Raw genomic sequence first — 22,572 nt, 5'->3', positions numbered from 1 at the left:
TTTTCTCTTAGTACGACTCTGCCATGTATTTATGAACTGTCCAAAATAAAGGGATGTGGCACATTTGTTTGATGTTTTCAGTAGCAATAAAAGGCACCTGTTTCACACTCCAGCTGTGTTAATTTACCTACGTATCCCTCCCCTTTCTCCTCTCAGCTGCAAGGGGTCCCCCATCACTTCCACCAGTCCACAAGGGGTCCCCGACACATCCATGGCTGAGAAACACTGGTCTAGCATATATGGCTGTCTAGTGGCCAGTTGTGAGGGTGGGGACACACGATAAAAAGGACAGACTTGATCGAATAGTAGAAGAAAACTTTATTTCCAAAAAAAAAAGGCAAACTGAACATGAATGTGCAGCCGAACAAAATTACAGCCCTGCACGAGAAACAACCTGCAAGTCATGCAGTACGATTTATAAATGTACTGAGGCTTATACAAGTATCTGCCCTCAACACCCATAATAAAGTCTGAATGATCAATTACTCGGGACTACATGGTCATACAATGTGACGATGCTTTTCACGCACTCTTTCACACACAAGTTGACTGTGACTAATGTACAAGTTACCACATGCCGACGAGCACAACTGCCTCTGTCTGTGCTTTCAGGCACAAGAAATGCGTATACACACAAAACTGCACGAGCTGCTAACACTAGAGAAAAGAGCACGACACTATAGCTGCAAAAGAAGGTAGTGAAGTTTATTGAAATATGATGGCACATATTAGCCCTGTGTAGAGTAGGTATATTTTTGTCAGTTTGTTTTGTTTTCAAAAAAAAAAAAAAGAGGCTTCCGATTCAAGCCTGCCCACATTCTTAGATTGTTCAGTTTCGCACAACTATTACTAGAGTTTTAAACGTGAGCAGTGCGAACAAGCTTGCACCGCTAAGTAACAATACAGACAACGCCAATGTCAGACCAATGTTGTCCAGTTTAGGGACATACGTCACACATTCTAACCATTGCCGGCAGTAACACGTTCAAATCCAAATGGCAATGTAAAGTAAGATTGTATGTTAGGCCAACAATCGAGCCTGCCAACCCAAACAGTAGCTCGTCAACTGGACTATCAACATGCAATGCAGAATCTGTCGATCCAAGGTTTACTTTCTGTGGAATTTGAAAGCTTTTTAATGAAAGCGGGATCGAAGGTAGTAGAAGTACCACAGTAGACTCTCGATAATCAGAACTGCAGCTTTGTTGGAACAAGTGCTTCTGACAAATTGAATTCGTATGCTCCACCTCTGTTCATCTCTCAGTAAATGTAACTCCAGTTATACGCCTTCAGGTTCAACTTAATGACAGTGAACTATATGTAGATTCCTCCATTTTGCATGGCTTCGCAAGATGGCACGAAACAGCTTATTTTATGATGTTAGGGAATTAATCTGTGCTCTACGATTGCTTTGACACTTTTATCATGCAACATTTCCTTATTATAGTAAGTTTTGTTTTAGTGTGCAATTTTCAGATGCTTAATAAACCACAACATTTGACAATGAGCGAAACAACAGAGATGGATACCGTTAACTTTTGCAACATGGATTTGGTAAATTCGATATCGAATGAGTGTCCTGGTCAAACTTTCATTAAAAATGTTTTGAATGTTAGCCTTTGGCAGTTGACTAGAACTTGGATGATCATATTTTACTGAATAGTATGTGCATTTAACACACGTCATCTACCACCAAAATCACTTATTTTCAACCTGTCACAGGAAGATCTCAACACGAAAACGGTAGCTGACAGCAAGCAATTACAGCATTTATCAGATTGTAAAGCACACATTAGCATTTTTCTTCACATCACAGAAAACTAGCTCGAAAACTAATATGGCAGTGGAAACGAGCATGAAACGAATACTGCGTTCGTAACAACTCGGAGCTAGTTTTACCGCTGTCAATGCCACCGGCACCTCAAAATGGCTACCATGACCGGTGACTTTGGGCAGCATAACAAGACGCCAGTTTCAGTATGATTATGAGTGCTCTTTCAATCGATACTTTGTTTTACTTATTCAGGTGATGACAACAAGCAGCATAGCGTGTCTTCTGTGTTCCACAGAATCACACATTGCAAGACAGACTTGAAAACTGTTTGTCTAGTGAAAACTAACAAAGGATTGAGTAAAAAGGGTGTCTTTTTGTCCCACAACAATAATCATCATCTGGCTTGCTTGTGCTTCCTTTCTTCAAAACTCAGCGCTGGCCACTTCCGTATCCAGAGTGGGAAGTCGCATTGATAGTGTGCATGCTGTTTATGATCTGAAAGTCCCAGGCACGTTGGGATAATGCAAGGAATGGAACGCAAGATAGATGACGATCAATGTTGTGGGACAAAAAGGCACCCTTTTTACTTAGAGCGAAAGCCACCATCCCGTTTGTGATTGTTGATGAGTCGTTTCATGCATGAAGAACTTCAAAGATGGCGCCAACCATAAGGAAGATGACATAATTTGTTTTCCGCTGTAATAAAGTGCTGCCTAAGCATGCTGGAGATTAAATAAAGTTTCACTTTGCGAGGATAACGTTCGCCGGTTTCGACTTTTGCTCAGTGCTAGACTTGAAGACACGCTAATACTATATTGTTACGTAGGCGACGGTGCCAGTGTTGACTAGAGACCGTAGAAGAGATAGAAGTGTTGCGGGCTCAGAACCCTGTGCGTATCATTTTGGTGGAGGTGCGGGGTAGTCTCTACGGAAGTCGGATCTGAATCTCCGCAGCGGACGTCACATCGGTTCTGCTGCTATGGCTAGCGACAGTGTCCCGGTCGCCCAGACACAGGTGCAATACATGACTCCTCTACGTGACCCGGGAAATGTTCACTGACACCAACACCTACATAGCATTAACTCCCAGTGGTCTTTTCTTTGCCAAAAAAGAAAAGCGCATTCGATTTATATTTAGTTTGAGTGCTAAGATGTTATTTCTGCGTTATTTTTCTACAAAGAATGGCTACATACAACAAAATGCTTTGTTTATTTTACTGAAACCACTGTATTAGCAGGGCACCTACAAGGTTAACATGAGATGCACCAACAATTTTTACATGTCAAGCAACAACAAGCAGACGCGTACCCACAACGAGTGCAATGGATGATTACTACTTCTCCAAACTAATGTCTGACCATGCGAAGCAGAAGAGTTATGTTTGGGCTAAATATGGTTTTTCTATTTAAGTACACGTGGAAGCAATCTTGCTTTATTTAGAGAGAAAAGAGAAAACAAAAGGAAGGCAGGGAGGATAACAAGATGTTGAGATCCGGTATGCTACCCTGCACCGGGTTAGGATCAAAGTGAGGGATGCCGACTGCTACAGACAGATTTGGAGCTCCAAATAACTACCCTTTTTACAACTACATAAAAGTGCATCAGACAAAGGATGCATCATAGTTTTTGAAAAAAAATGTGCAAGCTCGATATGAGTTCATGTCTTACATTAAATTCTGACATTCGTAACGCCAACAACACTGACAGGTTGGGGCGGATAGTATCTCTTCAGACTGTTTCACTGCATGAATAATTACCTACCGCGGACATGCAATTGGCATGGTTCATATCACTGCAATGCCCATATTCTTTGAACAGTTCAACAGGTTGCGAACTTAGCACTTATTAGCCAAATTGTTGACAAGCCTTCTATGAAGAAAAGAAGAGGTGGCCAGCACAAGAGACATACCACAAGCAGTCAGGGTGCGTTTGACTCTGTCACTTATGTGGCAAAAACAAAAGTAAATTTGCCGAAATTTAGTTAGTTGACATCGAACATTGGAACTTCTCAACATGTATATACAGAAGCTTTTTCTCAGAACCCCGGTATAAAGAAAAAAAATATCTCCACTTCAAAAGTGTCAGTGCGACGAGGATAGCGTTGTACGAAATAACAGTGTGCAGTTTCCCTCAAGTGAGAAAAGACATGCGGAACATGGACCAAGCAAGCAAACACGGACACTTCATACACGGGATGAAACGGTGCAGTAACACAATGGTGGAGGTATCCTCTGCCCAATCAGCTCCTGGGAGCGACGGCCAAGCGCTCGATGGTGCGCCTGTACTCCATCTCCAAGTCCCTGTACTGGCTCTCCAGCTGCTCAATGCGGTTCTCGGCGTTGAGGCACTGCAACGTGGCACGAAACTCCTCCGGTGACATCGTCCGCTGCATCTTCTCTATGTCGGTTTTTTGCTTCTGCAGAAGAAGACAATGCAAAGAAACTGTGAAGCATGTCCAGTAGAACACTGGACACGCTTTTGCCAGGGCAGAAACACACCATGTACGAGTGAAAGTCACGCATCTAGTCAAATCTAGGCCAACAATCTTTTTCAAATCGTAAATATGCAGCAAACTCTCGGGTTCGCTAAAGTTTGAGGATTTAAAGATTCACCAGGTTTCTCATTTGCACTGAGAAAACTGGTGTTCAGCACGTGCCATCTAGAAAAGGCGGTATTACAGCCGACCATCCACCGCTGCGCCAAGCCCCAAACGAGGAAGATCTCCCCTCCTCGTGACCCTGCATGAACTCACTCACACCAAGCAGCGCCACTGGTGCCACCTCAGGACCGCAGTGCCAACTCTTGCTTGGCATTGTCCGAGCTAACTACAATGACTACGACACAGGGCACCGCGGGGCAAAAACTCTACAGAGGTTGACAGCACACTCATTCATTGATATGAAATGAACACACTTCACCAGTACATCAAAGCTAAATACACTCACTAAATCTAAACATACTTTTGTGGACATTAAGTTGAAGAAGTAGAACAGTTTGTTACCTCATGTGAATATTTCATTTCATTAAAGTGCATTTATGTGAAGGCTTGGCTGCATTCGTGAACTAACTATCAAGTTAACTCCAGCTAGTACAACAAAGTGCTCTGGCAGTACAAAAAAATTTGTTGGAGCACTTTGTTGTTTCACTTTGCGAAAATCAAGACGAGTAACACAGCAACTCCAGGCTGCTTGGGTTTGACATAGGCCCGGCTTTCACTACTGCACGCAAATCTCACGGTTTGAGGAAGTTGCCTAGCAGACGCCAGAAGCAGAGTGCTTCTTTTCTTTCGCTAAAGCCACTGATGGCTGCATGAGCAGCATTGTGCTCAAGCAGTGCACAATGCAGATGGCCCTGCTAGAAAGAAGCAGCAGGAGACTGCAAAAGTGACATTGAGTGATCACCTATCGAAACGATGCCAAAAGCTTTGAGTGGTGCCATTACCACTATTAAGCAGACATGTGAACATGATCATCTAGCAATAATAGCTCACACAAGCGCACATGCTGCAGGCTATGTTTTCTGCCAAGGTAACCACTACAATTCCTTGCATTCTGAAGCACAGTGACACGTGGGCATCACTATGCCAGAAATGTATTTGTTGGCCGATTGAGCTCTGTTCTATTTGGAAATGCACCAGCACGTTCAGAAGCAGGAGGCACCTTTAAGAACTTGACTAGGATGGATGCTTTAATAAACATTGATCCAAGTTTTAAGTCTGTGTCAGCTTTTCTGCTTGTTTGCCATATATTCAATAAAAGTGTAAAATAACGGCCAACTGACAGCAATCAGCCAACCCATTAAATTTTATCGTGGCTTGGTTTCACAGCCATCCCAAGTGAACTCACTCAAACACCGTTATGCAGTAGACTCTTAGTAAACAGAACCTGAAGGATCAGGAAAATATGTTCCATTTAACAGGAGTTATGTTTATCGAGAGGTGAGCATGGGTGCAGAATACAAGCCCGAAACCAAGTATTGGAGAGGCCATAGTTCCGTTTAGTGAGAGTCTACTGTATTAAAACATGTTACAATGAAACAATGAACATCATTTTGCTTTTGAGGCTACGGAAAGTCATATGGCAAAATTTACGTGCCTCGAGAACAAGAACTCAGGCCCCTTTAAACAAATCTGAACAGGGTCTCAGGAAATGGTAATCTGTTTAACGGAACTGCTGCTTATGTGGAACAACTGCCTCCAGCATGATTGGTTTCATACTTGAATTCTCCACAAAGCAGAATGCCACTGCAATCAACAATTCTACACGAGGCAACGCGACGAGCCACTGGCGCGCCGCCAATTCCATGAAACAATCCCTGCTCCTCTCTGGTCCTTTCAGACCTCCACATGAAGCGCAGTACGAATATCTCTGACTCGCACAACGAATATGCTGTGATTGGTCGAGCAAGAGCTTACGACTTTCGGTAAGTCTGCAAGCAGCTGTCCGTGCTGCTTCTTGTTCGTCGTGCTGCCCGCTTGCTTGCGAATCAGCCACTGCTGCCCATAACACAAGGTTCATACTGACACAATTCGTATAAGCACGAGCTGGCACAGCAGCAGCAGTTTGCCAACAAGCACGCAGTTGACGGAGTCATGGCAATTGAAAGTAGACGGTGTTTTGAGCAGCACGTGAGCAATGATGTATGCTTTCTCTCGCGAATTGGGAGGGGCGCTCGGCGAGAGAGCAAAGCAGCTATGGAAGAGATTAGCGTAGAGTATAGCGAAAAAAATGGCGAAACAAGTGATTGTTGCCGTTTCGATAGTCATCATCATCATCATCAGCTTGACTACACCCTACAGCAGGACAAAGGCCTCTCCCTTGTTCCGCCAGTCAACTCGCTCCTGTGCTTGCTGCTGCCACTTTATACTTGCAAACTTCCTAATCTCATCTACCCCCTTAACTTTCTGTCTTCCCCTCACCCGTTTGCCTTCTCTTGGAATCCTTAATGACCAGTCGTTATCTTGCCTTCGCGTTATGTGCTCTACCCGTGACCATTTCTTCTTGATTTCGACTATGATGCCCTAACACCCATTCATTTCCTAATACACTCTGCTCTCTTTTTGTGCCCTAGGGTTACACCTTTAACTTTTTTCTCCATTGCTTGCTGCATTGTCCTCAACTTAACTTGAACCCTCTTTGTAACGCTCCAGGCTTCTGCTCCCTAGCTAAGTACTAACAAGATGCAGCTGTTATATACCTTCCTCTTGAAAGATAGTGGCAATCTATAAGTCATAATTTGACAATGCTTGTTATTAAATAATCAAACACGTCTAACTCCACTATTATGGCACCGTTTCGAAAAATTCTCCCAGCTCTGCGCTCAACACACATTCATGAACAATTTCTTCACCACAACTGAATTTCCCCCTCTAGAAGGTTTCGGGGCCCTTTAATGAGCATCCAAAGCAGAAACAGCACGAACAAGCCCTCTCACTTACAGTGAACCTGTACTGTCGATTAGAAAAAAAAAAGATGTAACCAGCATGCTTTAAATGTAGTGTATGTGAGCTTCATGCAATATTTAAATATTTTTGCCATTCGAAATAAATGTGTAAACTGCACATACTCTTGACAGTAGCAACGTACTCGTCTTCAGTACCCCATCCTTCAGCGTCTCACTTGCAACAGTTTCACTGCTTTGAAAAACTAAATACATATTTATAGCTACGCATAAGACAGTTTACTAACAGACATATTCCAGCTTTTAAGAGAATTTATCTTACTTAACTTTCAGTGGTGTAAATACAAAAATAAAGATCCAAAATAAAGATACATTATTTGAGCCTGCCTCACCCATCACAATTTCTTAGTCCCACTCTTATATCGAATACAAACAAACACTGGAAACATTTTCTAAATCCAATAGCCCTGCGCAGATGCTGCAGTGTACGTGGCTCGTTTTCATCTCCCGCACGGCCGCTTTGTCTCGGTGGTACTGCAAATAATGTTTCGCTGCTGTCAATGGATTTGGGGGCAGCACGCATCAGCTACGCCAGTGCTGTAGCGTGTAAAAATTTATTGAATCCATCTAAAAAATAAGCCTGAGTCTGCAGACCAAGTTCAACCGAAATATTCAGTGTTTGGGAACAAAGATTTTTTTGCACAGAATACATAGAAAAACAGCCGAAGATTTTCGAAGAGACTGTTATTCTGAAATGTTCGTTAAACCAATGCGCGTAGAAGCGAGAGCTCACTGTAGTTAAAAGAGTGGCTTTTAGCCTCTGTACCTGGTAGGGTGCATTTAGCCGATTCTTCACTTCCAGGCGATACGCTTTGTACTGGCTGGCATTTGCAGTGTTTGTCGCCCGTAATCGAAGAATTTCGTATACTCTCCGTGCCTGCTTCTACAGAAAAGAAAACAAAAGAGTTGAGGGTAATTAAAGTATAAACACACTAGTAAGGACCGACGAAACAGCGATTTCACAAAGAATACATTTTTCACATGTGAATATATCACAAGATTTTTCTGGGTAAAGAAAAGCTAGTGCACAATTTCACATGCATATAAGTCGCTTAGAGATAACTTCAGCTACTCAACTTAGTCTTTATAGCACACTTAGGTAACTGATAAATTAACAACAGCAGCGTCACTCTACCCAAATTGATAATAACACATATCACAAAAGAAAGGCATGTTCTTCAGGAGGAACATGCCACACAGATATTTCCATTACATTATCTAGGCCTTTCTTTCACTCAGTTCTTTTGATTCCAAACATCTAGTATAGCGTTGGAAGTACACAAGAGATAAATAAAATATATGAATAAACCTGCATATAACATAATCGACAAATGCTCGAAAAATTTATTGTGAACAGGTTTTCGTTTTACAATGTTTCAGCTGAAAATTTCGAAAAAGAACAGCACGAATTAAACAAAAGGAACACTGATGGTAGAGCTCACTAAAAACATTTATTTAGTGGTAGAAAACTGCATTATTATTGTGATAGCAATTATATGGACACTCTCGATGAGGTTCTCCCATCAAGCTCTGTATAAATAAAGCTACAATTGATAACATCCCCCCGCACATCGTAAGTACAGTAGACTCTCATTAAACACAACCTGAAGGGACCGGTAAAACGTGTTCCATTTAATAGGAGTTCCGCTTAGTGATAAATGAACAGGGGTGCACAATGCAAGAACGAAACCAATCTTGTCAGAAGCATTTGTTCCATTTAAGCAGCAGTTTCGTTAAACCGATTTCCGTTTACTGAGAGTTTAGTGTAATACTTGTGGGTAAAAGCACAGGATTGAGGGGGCACTGCTAAAGTAGAGATCACATGAGCCGGCCCACCTCTGTTGCTTGGAGGGCGCAATCGATAGGACCACCCAGTGTGTTAGAACTGTCGTCAAATGCTCAAGCAGAAAAGAAATGCCTCATCCATCTTTAACCAGCATGAAACGACATGTTTGAGCGGCAACTGTAAACTTAGATTCAAAGGGTGCGCTCGTTATCACTGGCACACGCGCCCTCCACTACGGCGTCTCTCATAATCATGAAGTGGTTTTGGGACGTTAAACCCCACATATCAATCAACTGGCACACGCGCCATATTGGCCAGAATCAATGCACGGCTCGTATACACTTCTACGTGCTGCGCTCTCAATGTGAAAAGACTGTGCGAAAAGAGCATTTCCCTATGGAGTGGCTGTATTCTCTTCCCCCAGCGTTTTGTACAGTTACCCGATACCGCGCCCACGAGAGTTAGCTGCCAGCCTTCGTTCATACGACATTGCAATTTGTTACTATCGTATTCATTGCTTTGCTCGTGCGATAAAACTGACTTTTTTTGTGTGTATGTGTGCGTCTCCGGCACTATTGAACGCTCGTAGTACATCATTACAATACTGTTCCGTCATTGTCTAGCTGTGGCCTTTATGAGTGGCTTCGGTGAGAAGGCGGCGCATTGCCAAAGCTACTCGAAGTTCCGAGGTCTAGCGAACATGTGGCGTGGCACAAGATGGCAATGTGCATAATGAGTCGACCTCGGAAGATCTTCGCTGTCACCATGGTTTCGGACAGTTTCCACCAGTGCCTAATCTGCAGATGCACAATCTGCACAACCGCGCATGTGCCTGCAGAGGCAAGAATGGCGGCAATACTAGTGGCTGAAGCAATGCCGGTTGGCCCGCTTTGTGCACACCTGCGTGCACTAACAAGCACTCGCTCTTGCCTCGCAGTTGCTGGGGCTTGGAACGTGCTGTGCACGCTGCTGTCGCTTTGTGCTTTGTCGGTGGTGGGGCAACCGCTGAAGATGCATGATAGAGGTCAAATGACAATATTTAAAACAAAATTCCTAGCTTGTTGGTGGAAAAAATTCATTGTATCAAGAATTTCTCCCACTGCAACTTTGTTACACAGAAGTCGCAAAGAGATGTACTTCTATGGAGTAACAGGGGAAAAGAGAAAACTTCATAATACTGAAGAATTTGTGCAAAAGTTTGTTACAAGCAGACTTAGCTGCATACCAGTCATCGCTTCCTAGCAAGGAATACAGTACTGCATCGTTCACAGATGATATGAAAATGAGTGTGCAAACACCAGCATACGGCACAAATCAGGCAGTCACTTTGGCAACTTCATTGCACAAACAGAAAACTGCCATGGCCTAAACCAGGGGTCAGCAACTTGTTCAGGAAGGGGGCCATGTTACATGAAGCCGACACATTGAGGGGTCGGACGACAAATTGGGTGGTGGGGGGGGGGGGGGGGGGGAGAAGAAAACAAAAATCTAGTGAAATGGCAATGATACAGTGAGTTGTCAGTAGAACGAACCCCAAATAAATGAAGTTTTCAGATAATGAACTTTTAAAAAATCCCACACCAACTGCTAATAGTTTCAATGTAAAATTATTTCACTACTACGTACTTCAGAATAACAAACTTTTCAAAATATTGAGCGCTAATTTAGTTCCGCATTATATTAACAACCCCTCAGTACAACAAAGTGATGTTCTGAAATCCGCCGCGACTACTAGAGCGGTACGGAAGTAGACGACAAAGCGAACGGACGCCTTACTTCTCGGAAAACGCGCGGCGATGCGAAGGAGAAAAAATACCAGTCATCGCTTCCTAGCATACCAGTCATCGCTTCCTAGCAAGGAATACAGTACTGCATCGTTCACAGATGATATGAAAATGAGTGTGCAAACACCAGCATACGGCACAAATCAGGCAGTCACTTTGGCAACTTCATTGCACAAACAGAAAACTGCCATGGCCTAAACCAGGGGTCAGCAACTTGTTCAGGAAGGGGGCCATGTTACATGAAGCCGACACATTGAGGGGTCGGACGACAAATTGGGTGGTGGGGGGGGGGGGGGAGAAGAAAACAAAAATCTAGTGAAATGGCAATGATACAGTGAGTTGTCAGTAGAACGAACCCCAAATAAATGAAGTTTTCAGATAATGAACTTTTAAAAAATCCCACACCAACTGCTAATAGTTTCAATGTAAAATTATTTCACTACTACGTACTTCAGAATAACAAACTTTTCAAAATATTGAGCGCTAATTTAGTTCCGCATTATATTAACAACCCCTCAGTACAACAAAGTGATGTTCTGAAATCCGCCGCGACTACTAGAGCGGTACGGAAGTAGACGACAAAGCGAACGGACGCCTTACTTCTCGGAAAACGCGCGGCGATGCGAAGGAGAAAAAAAAAAAAAAAAGCGAAAGGGCGACTTTCTTTTAGTTCTTTTTGCTGAAATGCCTACGCTGCAGGTTTACAAGCCCAGAGGTAAGGGGCAAGGGCCACACTGGAGAGCAAGGTCAGCGAAGCAAAGTGGCAGTTGTGGAGCAGGGAGCATGGGTGCAGAAAACCTGAGACAGCAAGGGAGCAGAACACGAAACACGAGAAATTTTTCTTTAGCACTTTTTTTTTTTCGGAAGAGACGATGACAGCGGCGATGCTTCGAGTTTTTCTTTCTTTGTCACTTCTACATGTGCTCCAGAAGGCCTTTGTTTGTCAGTCGTGTTCGTCTCTTCTTGGTAATTACTTATCGCGTCCGCAAAACACGTCGGCGTTCGCACTGCGGTGCTATTACAAATGTGTTCATCTCCGCTTGCGACGAAGAAGCGGAAACAGTTTTCGTTAATCGAGAAGGTGAATATTCTTCGGAACTAGAAGGCAAAAAGCAGGCTGTTGTGACCAAAGAACCGAATCGCATCACAGGAATGTGGATGAGGTGAAGGCCTTTGCGCTGCATAGTTTGTGCAGCACGTGTCAAAAAAAAAAAAAAAAAAAAAGAAGAAGATAAAAACACCTCTTTAAAGTAAATGTGCATTTATTGGTATTCACTGCTGCATTTGTTTCTTTTTCGTGAAAAATGAGTTCAAGGACCCACCATTGTAAAAGTAAGTCAGTTTGTCAGTGGAAAATAAATATTTATGGTTACTTTTTGGGCTTTCACTATAATGACCTTTGAAAATAACGAACAAATTGCCGCAGCCCCCTGGAGTTTGTTACACCGAGATTTCACTGTATACACAACTTACTAAGTTTAGAATCAATTTTTGCTAAATTCTGGCTAGGTGTTCGGATGGTGCACAATGCCAAATAAAGGCAATCTTTCTATGCATCCTGTACAACCCGATTTAAGGTAGAAATACCATGTTGGGCTTCAGATCGGAAGTGAGAAGGGGGAGGGAGAGGGATTCTGATGCCGTGCCGGAGGTCTTGTAAAACTGCCTCGGGGGCAGCAGGTAGATCGCAGGCTGCCGACCCCTGGCCTAAACTGATAAGTGAATAGTATTGCCTGTCTAAACACAGTGACGCATCCGTGTTCTTCTATGTGGTCATCGCAAACAAGAATTTGCGCAAACAAATGTGCAAGTGTTTCTGAGCAAGCCCTGAAACTGTTTGCTGCAATAGAACACAGATGTACTACTTATGACTGGTCTCGAACAACCAGCCAACTAGGCATGCAACAAAATACATACAGGGTAGCTCAAGACGACTGCATGGGGCACGCGGCAGCTCTCCGAGCTTCGAATTTGTGCCACTTATATTGAAGAAGGTTCGGTTGAATTGCACATAGAAAACTGCCATTCAAGCCATCCCTACTTTCAGAGAAAATATAGCCTACTAGCTTAGAAACCTTACTTAGTGTTTGTAGTGTACATCCAAAAATGGGTCTAGAATTGTGACCCCTTTTACCACAAACTCAACAAAAGATACATTCCACATAACTTTCATTGCGCCCACCAACTGATATGGCCTAGCTTCAAGCCATTGTAAGCACAGTGGAAAAAACAACGTTGCAAGCCCACAGGAAGGTAAGGCCGTGAACAAGTGCTGACTTTCGAGCGAGTGTTTAGGTGGAAAGAAAAAAACATTAAGAAATTTTTTTAAAGGGGACTATGTCTCTGCATCTTTTTAACAAGGGCTTCTTGAGTGACACCATAATCTCTTTTCGATCGTTTTAAATATGCATGACTCCCCCCCCTCAAACTCCCAACTTAGGTAGGACTAAAAAATGTACTGTGACTTACTGCACACAATATACACCAGCATACATTGGCTCCCATTGTCTTACATTTCATCAACACATTTTAAAACTCTGGCTAATACGAGCTGGGGCACCCTGTATAAAGAATTATTCCTGAGCACTTTAAAAAAGGGGCCCTGCAACACTTTTCGAGCGTGGTCAGAAAACGCTGCCGATCGGTAGTAGAGGCTCCCGACAGCACGCGAGCCAAATATTAATGCACAGCTCGCGACCTGGAATTCACAATAAATTATCAAAGTCAGCTGAAGATTGCTTTCTCTTTTCTCGACGAACCACGGGATAAGCCCAAAAATCACTCGTGGTAAGCCCATCTATTCTGGGCGTATTGGTCATTTGCTGATTTGAACACGGCATGCTCGGTTGTTGCAGAGATCGCCGCGGGAAGCCACTACTCGTTCACGCGTGCGCTTGCGATAACACTGGAAAACCCGCACTTTCGAAGAAAAAAAAAAAAGAAAAAGTGCTGAAGGTCGAGAGGCATGCGTGACGTTTTTTGTTATCCCCTTCCATCACTCCCTGCTTAGCTTCCAGCGCTTTTGTCAGGATGAGAGAAGCGAGAGTGGATTGCAGTGTGCGACAAATCTTTGTAACTCCGCTCGTACTGGACAGACTCATAAAATTTTTGTGGCATTGACTTTTTGAGGCAATACGCTTTTCTAGTGAACTAATTTCATGGTTACTCAAAAAAGAGTTTCAGGGTCCCTTTAATATGAAGTGCTTCATAAGCACATTGTGTTTTGGCATGTGAAAGGTTGGAATTTAATTATTTATCTGTTAGCTCTCTAAAGCAATGCATAGCAATGTGACAATGTCATACCAGTGTATAGTTGGCACATGAATAGATATAAAGCTAAACACAAAAAAGCGTGTTAGTACAGGAGAAAGGTATCTTCAGTATACTTTGTTGATTTTCAGTTTCTCCTGGGCTTCTTTCCACATATCTTCTGAGAATCCATTAAGCAAACTTTCCTTGGAAAATGAGGCAAGCTTCAGGCAGTTCCTGGCATCAACGAAGTCCCTTAGTCTCGTGAAAACTTCCGAAGGATCTTCCACTGCAAAAAGAAAAGGGAAATTACAAATGCAGTCTTCATAGGTTCATTCACAGAACACCACCCGCACACACAGTAATGCTAACACCAAATTTCGCTAAATATAAATGAATTCACAGTGCCACGAAAGATGCGTACTGCACAACTCACACAAACGAGAGACTTATTATAACTTCTTGGAGATTGACAGCCAGACTGCAGACTTTAAAAAATAATAGAAATAAAAAAACACAGCAGAATGATTATCACATAGTGAGAATAATCAGCAGAACTGCTTCAAGTAACAGGAGCGCTACTATTACCTCACCATAAGAAAACATTACACCAAAATGTCTGTCATGATGCTTTAATAATCAGAAATAGCTCAAAGCACAACCTATCTTCTGTAAGACCAGTGTTTCGGAATGAAACAAAAACTTAGAGAGAGAAGAGAGTTTTAATAAGAACAAAAGTGCAACCAAGGCATTCTCTATTATTTTGTTTTCGAGAAAAACCAAAATGTTTTTATTGCTTTTCAGTTCACGGGAAAACTTGGCAATCAAGAGCAACCGAGGTCATATAACATGAGAAATATCAGTGTACAATACAGCACAGTCGAACACAGATATATCGAACTCGAAGGGGATCGCGAATTAGTGCGATATATGAAAAATCAGATATTAAATAAAAATAGAAGCCCCGAGAGTTTATTTCTAGCAAATCATCACCTACAATAGGCGCATACAAGAATGACAACTAATTATGCACAAACGCCACAACAGAATGAACCGCTAATCTTGACCTGCTTCTTTGTTTTTGAAATGTTGAAGACGCTAGTCTCGACCTAATCAAGGCTGTCCAGGTGCAACAGCATGGTTCCTTTTATATGGCCAACACAGCGGCGAATGATACCAAAAGCTGCCGCCACTTCAGCAGCGAACTACGCGCATCTAGCGCCTCGTCCGAACGATCCTCCTCATCACATGAGCCGTCGGCTTGGACATTGCAGTCCGCTTCCATGAAGTCATCCGCAGACACTTCGCGTGGATCTTCTGCCGGGAACCGGGACAACAACTCGCGAAATGTGTCGTCTATGTGCTCGTCTTCACCAGTTTCCGCGAATTCCACCGTCTCGAAGCCTGCCGTGCGGACGTAGTTGACCACTGTGCCCGTCTTCAGGTCTTGCCAGACATTGAAGATTTACGCGGGAGAAAACTTTGTGGAGATTTCCAGCCACTCCTTCGCCATCGACTGCTGAATGTCCTGGCTGCTGACAGCTTCGCTTTCGCCAAAATAGGTTTTGCCAACGATGTTGTAGCGTTGCTTAAATCGGTGAAGCCACCCGCTGTTGTCAGTGAAAATGTTTCACCAAGTGCAGCGGAAAACCATTTCACCTTGGCGATCAGCATTGGTCCATCCACCGGAATGTTCTTCGAGCGAAATTCTAAAAACCAGGCACAGAGTACCTTTTCTACATTCCCAAGGGCAAAAGCGCGCACATGAAAGGCTCCCAACGTTCGCTGCTCCGCCGCCTCTGCCTTGATTCTTAACAAGATACTCGGAGTGTTCCCTGGTAGTGTTGAAGTGCATCTTCCAGCTGACGTGGCGTTTGATATATTCGAAGGTGGGTACAAATACCGTTTGATATAAACATGCGAATTTCTATACTTTTACAAAGGAATCTTAAGGGGATAATTTGAGAGTTCAGTATTAGTGTTTAACTGTAGCATGTATTTCTGGGAAAAATTCCAAAGGAAAGGTGCATTAAAATTAAAAAAAAAAAAAACAGTGCCCACGAAAGCGATATGTATTTACGCAAGCGGGCTTTCATGTACAAGTCGTGCACGTAAAGAGGGCACTTTCAGAACCTAATTTTGCACCATCAGCACAGTAGTCTCGCAGCTCAGAGAGTACCCTCAATGAAGGGCTGCTTCTGTGATCATGCTCACTCCCTCAACGCAAGCACCGAGCCTGCTGAGAAAATACTTAAGTTTTGAGAAAATTAGAGACTTATAAGGGTACTGCTTGTATTAATTGGCAGAAATATGAGGTAATTACTTGCGCCTCTCTTCAGAACACGGGAAGAGCCTGTTGTATCACAAATCCTAGATTCTTATCATTTTCTTGCACGTGAAAATTTTGCTAGCAAAATAATAAAACATTATTAATTAATATGTGTGGTTTAACGTCCCAAAACCACCATATGATTACGAGAGACGCCGTAGCAGAGGGCTCCGAAAATTTTGACCACCTGTGGTTCTTGAACGTGTGCACCCAAACCTGAGTACACGGGCCTACAGCATTTTTGCCTCCATTGAAAAAAATAAATAATAAAACATACTTCAAGAAAGCTTGTTTTTGTTCCAGAACAGAAAAAACGAAACTTTTTACAGTGAAACAAAACAAAAATGAAAAAAAAAAACTGTTCCAACAACCAGGTTCTGGTGAAAAATTTTGCCTGAAATCTAAGAATAAGCTAACACACTGGCAGTGTACATAGACAACCACGGGTTCCTGTAGTAGCACGACGATTCAACTTCGTATTTGTATAACTATCAAAAAATAGCCAGTGTCAAAAATTAAAAGGAAGCTACTGACGAAATATGCCAGTTCTTGTGGCATAGATGAGGTCGAGCCTGCTATAATAATAAATGTAATCAGTCGCACATCATAGTGGTCGCAGCAGAAGTCAGTAACCACTATAATATTGAACTATTATTGCACACAATCCACCAAAATTATCTGCTTGTCAGGTACAAATATGCACATGAATCAGATATGTATACTGCCAGAACTTCTGGCAACGCTAATATGCTAACGTGCAGCTAGTAAGGAAGCTGCATACTTGCATACTAGGATAGCCTAGTTCGATAGCCTGTTTTTAGTCTCATGTAGGCTTGCTTAAGAATCACAGAGTTCAAGTCCATTGTTTTACATTTCCCAATATACCATTATGAAGCAGCGTTTATCTTTTTGGAGCAGTTTGTAGCAGTTGGAGCAGCACTTTAAACTGCACTGTATTCATACAGATAAGATAGGCATAATAACAGTTTCGCACAGCATATGTGCAAAACTGTTTCTATTATGCAGAGTTCCCAGGCGACAACTTGATCAAAAAAGAAACGATCGTTCATGGTGGCATGAACATAACTAGTAGTGCACCTAATAAAAGCACCGGCAGGCACACAGGCATATGTCAGCTTGGACCTTAAGTGTGTGCCCACGGCCAACTCTTGTCGTTTACACAGTTCCACGAGGTCAGAAATTTGAACTGGAGCCAACACAGAGAAGATACAGGAACGTTATCAAATAACAATGGAGTGCACTGCAGCACAGCTTGCATAAAATCAGCAAAATAAAAGAGCAAGGCAGCAGCTGCGAAGGCACGTACACACACCTGTGATGTCCAGGACACACCTGCGATGTCGGTCACTGTAAAAGTTGTATATTCCTTGCAGCAGCTCAGTGCCCAAGCCCATCTTCTGGAAAGGAGGTAGAACCAACATCTGGCTGCAAGAGAAATTATATATTAAGCACTGTGGTGCACTGCCTGCTTTTCTGAAATGATTTAGCAAGGCATATTCAGATAGTAACCTATAGATTTGAAGCAAATAGTGATTTAGTGTTTTCACTGCGGCAGACGATGCTATACCGTGAATGCACCTGTCCAGAAAAAATCCACAGTGCCGCAAAGCCCTACTATGAGGTTGAATGAACACAATATCCTAATATCGATTCACCAGTTCTCAAGTTTAAGAGCTTTTTATGCCGGCTTATATGCTATAAGTATTGTAAATTTTAAAACATAAAACATTTTATAAATTATCACTTGCATTCTACTGCAAGTCAAATCCTGCTACAATTCAGAGTTGCTTTCAGTTACAATTCAGAGCTACAATTCAGTGTTACTCCTTTAAACCAACAAGATATACCCTAAAATTTGATATACAGTAAAACCCTGTTAATTCGGACTTCACGGGACCGGAGAGAACGTCTGGATTAACAGAGGGTACAAATTATCTCGAGTACGAACTAAACACTTGAAAAATGTCTCCTACACCATCAGACTTATATTTCTTGAAAAAGGCTGTGCTCGCGGTTTGCTTCATGGACGCAATGTGCGACGAAGTCACAATTTTGCAAAGTTCCTGCAGGTGGTTTAGCCTGCGCACACTGTCTGAGGAAAGCACGCATATGTCCTCCAAAACGGCCAACGCATGCGCAGCTTCTGTCATAATGTGGCATGGACGCTCGTCAGCATCACTTAGGTCCTTGTCAGCCAATTCCCCTGCGCCGTCCAAGACTTTGGCGACGATATTGCTGTCGGTCACTGTGCCGACCACGGCAACATCGCTGTCAGTTGCGAAGTAATCGTCCAGGGGCACATCAGCCGGCATGATGCTCACATAGCCGCTGTCTTGCTCTTCGCCGGTTTCTTCATCGGCCACCACCTCAGCATCAGCAGCGTCGTGCATGAAGCTGCTATGCCTAAAGCCGTTAGTTTGCGGCTAGTGCAGGTGATGTGTTATTCCCCACGTATGTCATCATGTGGATTGCGCTTAGCAGGCTTACTTCGTACTGCTTGCCTGGCTCTATGCAGAGCAACATCTGCTCGAGTACCCACCGTCGATAGCCGCTTTTCACGAGCTGTATGATTCCCTGGTCCATCGGCTGCAGGGAAGCCGTTGTGTTCGGAGGAAGGAATAGCAGTACAATGTGTTCGAGCCTGGACACCTTTGTGTGCGCACTACAGTTGTCTAGCTCGAACAACACCTTCCAAGCCTTGGCCGCAAAGTGACGGACGAGCTGACGCTGCCAGGCTTGAAAGTGTTCGGCAGTCATCCAAGCCTCTCTGTTGAACCGGTAGACGACAGGCAGCTGCTTAATATTCTTTCCGATCACCAACAGAGGCAACCGCTCTCTGCCGGTCATCTTAGCTGCCAGAAGACCTGTCACGCACTCTTTACTTAGTTTTCCATCAACGCACAGGTCCCCCTTATTGTTTTGTCAGGCAGAGCCTTATAGAACAGCAATGTCTCATCAGCGTTAAAAATGTTGCACGGCTCGTACGTAGAAAGGCGCGCGGATAGTCCAGACCGCCAGTCCTGCACAAAACTCTCGCCAACCGCACCTCTTCCACCCCGCATGTTGTGGAACATCAGCCCATGTTGCTTCTTGAAGCGGTTGAACCGGCCTGCTGATGCACTGAAAAAGTCAATGTTCACGATCGCCGCAAACTTTTCTGCTTGTGCGCAGAAAAGTTTATCTGTGTTCAACTGTATATGTCAGAATACAATTAGTTAAAACAAGGCCTATGCGAATATATTTACTATACTCCGAACATATAAGCCAGAATAATGTGCTTTTAAACTTTAAAAATGATGAATCGATGCAAAGGTAATACTTTTACTTAACTATGAGGGCTTCACAATGTATCATTTCTCTATTGCAGTGAAACCACCTTTACAGTAGGCTAAAGGCAGACTTTACACCTATTCCTTCATTTCAGATACTTCAAAATTTGCAATAACTTAAGTACGAGTTGAAGTGAATTCAGATACAGATATTGGTATTGACAAATTCCTGAAAAAATTTGTTATAAAAAGGATTTCGTTACATGCAGGTTCCGTACGAATATTTAAAAAAATAAATGCACTAGTTAAGCAAAAGTGCCGCTGAAGCAAGAGCTAATCGACTAATTGTGAAGAATATGGTCCCACCTTCCCTCCTTTATTTTACGTTATTAGGCTAGCCATTGTATATTTACTAATACGTATAGGTGACTTCTGGCTGAGGGCCACTGTCTTCTTCAATGTTTATTTACCAGAGTGTTTTCTTTATTTACTACCCAAGAACGTCAGCAAAATAGGATACAGCCTTAAAGGCAGCGCCTGTCTATTCCTTAGCAGCTAGAAACTTCTCGCGTTAAATTTTCATGCACTCCAACCGCCCGCGACGTATACGCTCAACGTAAGAATCACATGGAAGGAGCTGATGAGTCAGAAAACAGGTTCGCACAACGCGCCAGTTTAGAAGAAACGTCAGAGTAGAAGTGCAAACAATTGAAATCAATAAAACTCTGACTTTGCAGACACTTTGAAACCAACAATGTCAACAGGGCCGTACCCAGGAATTTTGGGGGGGGTTTGCATGTAGAACGGCTGCCATTTTTTAAGATTTATACAGGCTTATTTTCGTGAATAAAACAAGTACATCGCTTACTTGTAATAATTCGATGGTACTTTTCTATTATTTGTACCCAAATAAAGAAATTGGTATGTCAACCTCAAATTCTCGTTAAAGCAAGAAATAAGTTTGGACAATAGCCCCACCAAAGCCGGGGACACCGCGACCAACGGCTCCTGATGAAGTAACACAATGTAACAGCGGTACAAAAACGGTATGCATGTGTTACAAGCTGCCACTCTAGCGTCACCAGCGCGAAGCCGGCGACGGGAATGGCAGCAGGTTAGGTCGCTCCGTACGTAAGCAGAGACAGTGAAGAGATCAGAGACGTATGTGGGGAAAAACAAAACTCTCGTGATATTGCAGCACTGCAGAGGAATCTAGGAATATTGCAGAGGAATCTAGTACAACACTTAATACCAACTAACAAAATACATATAAAATCAATAAATCAGCTTACAAGAGAGAAGTATTACAAACTACACAAAACTAACCAACAATAAAACTACAGATGAGAAAGTCCGAAGGTATAAATAGGTGAAGGGATACTTGTGATGACCGGCAGCGTTGAGTCCACGATGATCGGATGCGAGAAGTCAGAAAGAGTTCTGGCACAACTGCGATGTCGGCGGTGTTGCAGCGCTGGTGTTTCCGGGAGGCTAGTGCTTGAAGCCGAGCTCGGGCAGGTTGAGCTTACTCGAGATTCAAGTACCGATGCCTACGTTACAGACGTTAATTTTGCGTCACAACTAGACGAATAGCTAAGTTTAGGTGGCCAGCCGACACGGAGCCACAACCACTTAAAGGATACTTCTTGATCTCCTTTTACACCATGTTGGTCAGCAACTAGACTGCTTAGCAAGGCGAAATCCTGCTTTTAAATCGACCTCCGTGTCCCCCAATTCTCGTCCTGGGGGAAAAGAGACCTCTACATGGGTCCAATCATGCATGTTTCATTGTTAGAAACTCCACCCTAAAAATATATTGACCACGTCTCTTTTTAATTAGGAGAGGGTCCTCAACTGAGCGAGAGTGACAACCTGTTGAGGTTCTCTCATACGGCTTGTCCACAAGCAGTTTTGCCCGTGGGAATGGTCAGTTTCCTTGGCTTCAGCCGGTGCGTCTTGCAGTCTACAGCTAGTTCGGGGTGCATCGCGGCCTTTGACGACCCTGCCAACGCCGCCGTAGGTACAAAGGATCAAACATCGGCGACTAACGTTTGAAGAAGAACACCCCATTCAGTACTTCCCTGCACTAAAGGCCAGTCTTTTCATGAGCTAACGGTAATTTGCCGTTACGCCGGGTGGCAAAAATGGCAGTCCGTGACAGCATGTATGCAAGCAAACAAACAAGTCTCCCGACATTCCGATCTTCTTGTTACCGTTCGCACATTCTGCTTGCTGGATAGTTTCCTCGCAATTGCGAAAGGATAGAAGGGTTGAAGCTTAGGCTAGCTGGGTTTAGCTTTTAATCGACTCTGAAAACATAGAGGGAAGTTCAAATGAGGAAGTTTTTCCTTCTCGGCAACTTGCAAAATTCTGTGAGGACTTGTTCTGGGGTCACTTGATGTTCTCGATGGATGTTGAGCAGTGCTAGTCCGGTCAATATGTCGTTGTCCATATGATTTTGAAGGTAGCTCTTCAGCCTTCTCAGTGTGGAAAAGACCGTTCCGGGGTCGACGTCGACACGAGTAAAGTCGCCAGGATAGAAAGTAGGCTGTGGACGTTCGAAAAAAAGTCGCGGTTGCACATCTCTAAGGCCTGTAAAGCACAAGCTGGGCGATCCTTTTCTTCGATCTGGCAGCATTTGTTCACCCACAGTGTGAACTCTGCTTCAATGACATTAGCCGAAGGAATGTCGCCAAGGTAAAACTGCATTGCATCATCAATATCAGAAAGGCTAGCCGATGCACAGAATTTCGGCAGCAGCATGTTAAGGCCAACCACGACCTTCTTATGAGCATCGAACCGGTCCCTTAATTGATTTTCGAAGTCAGCCAGCAAAAGCAAATACACATTCCTCCGGTAGTACTCTTCGGGAGTAGCAGAAGGTACGTTGCTTCTTTGC

At 43.3% G+C, this 22,572-nt stretch overlaps 1 protein-coding gene across 6 annotated transcripts in view; it reads right to left on the bottom strand.

Moving 5' to 3' along the window:
* Positions 1-298: 298 nt before the first annotated feature.
* Hat1 (histone acetyltransferase 1) overlaps positions 299-22,572 on the bottom strand; it is a 54,823-nt gene continuing 32,549 nt past the window's right edge. For 3 of the 6 annotated variants that reach the window (XM_075891738.1, XM_075891733.1, XM_075891735.1), the window contains exons 8-11: positions 17,711-17,829; positions 14,192-14,343; positions 8,002-8,118; positions 299-4,191 (exon numbers count right to left, since the gene is read on the bottom strand). In XM_075891738.1, the coding sequence (XP_075747853.1) occupies positions 4,015-4,191; positions 8,002-8,118; positions 14,192-14,343; positions 17,711-17,829 (565 nt within the window). In that variant the 3' untranslated portion in view covers positions 299-4,014. Of the gene's footprint in view, positions 4,192-8,001; positions 8,119-14,167; positions 14,344-17,710; positions 17,830-22,572 lie in introns of those variants that run through there. The other 3 variants (XM_075891736.1, XM_075891734.1, XM_075891737.1) reach the window with 2 other exon arrangements.

This window comes from Rhipicephalus microplus, chromosome 4, assembly GCF_043290135.1.
Source record: "Rhipicephalus microplus isolate Deutch F79 chromosome 4, USDA_Rmic, whole genome shotgun sequence".
NCBI classification, from domain to species: Eukaryota; Metazoa; Arthropoda; class Arachnida; order Ixodida; family Ixodidae; genus Rhipicephalus; species Rhipicephalus microplus.
The sequence above is the reverse complement of the archived record's forward strand: the minus strand, read 5'-3'. Positions and strand labels throughout refer to the sequence as shown.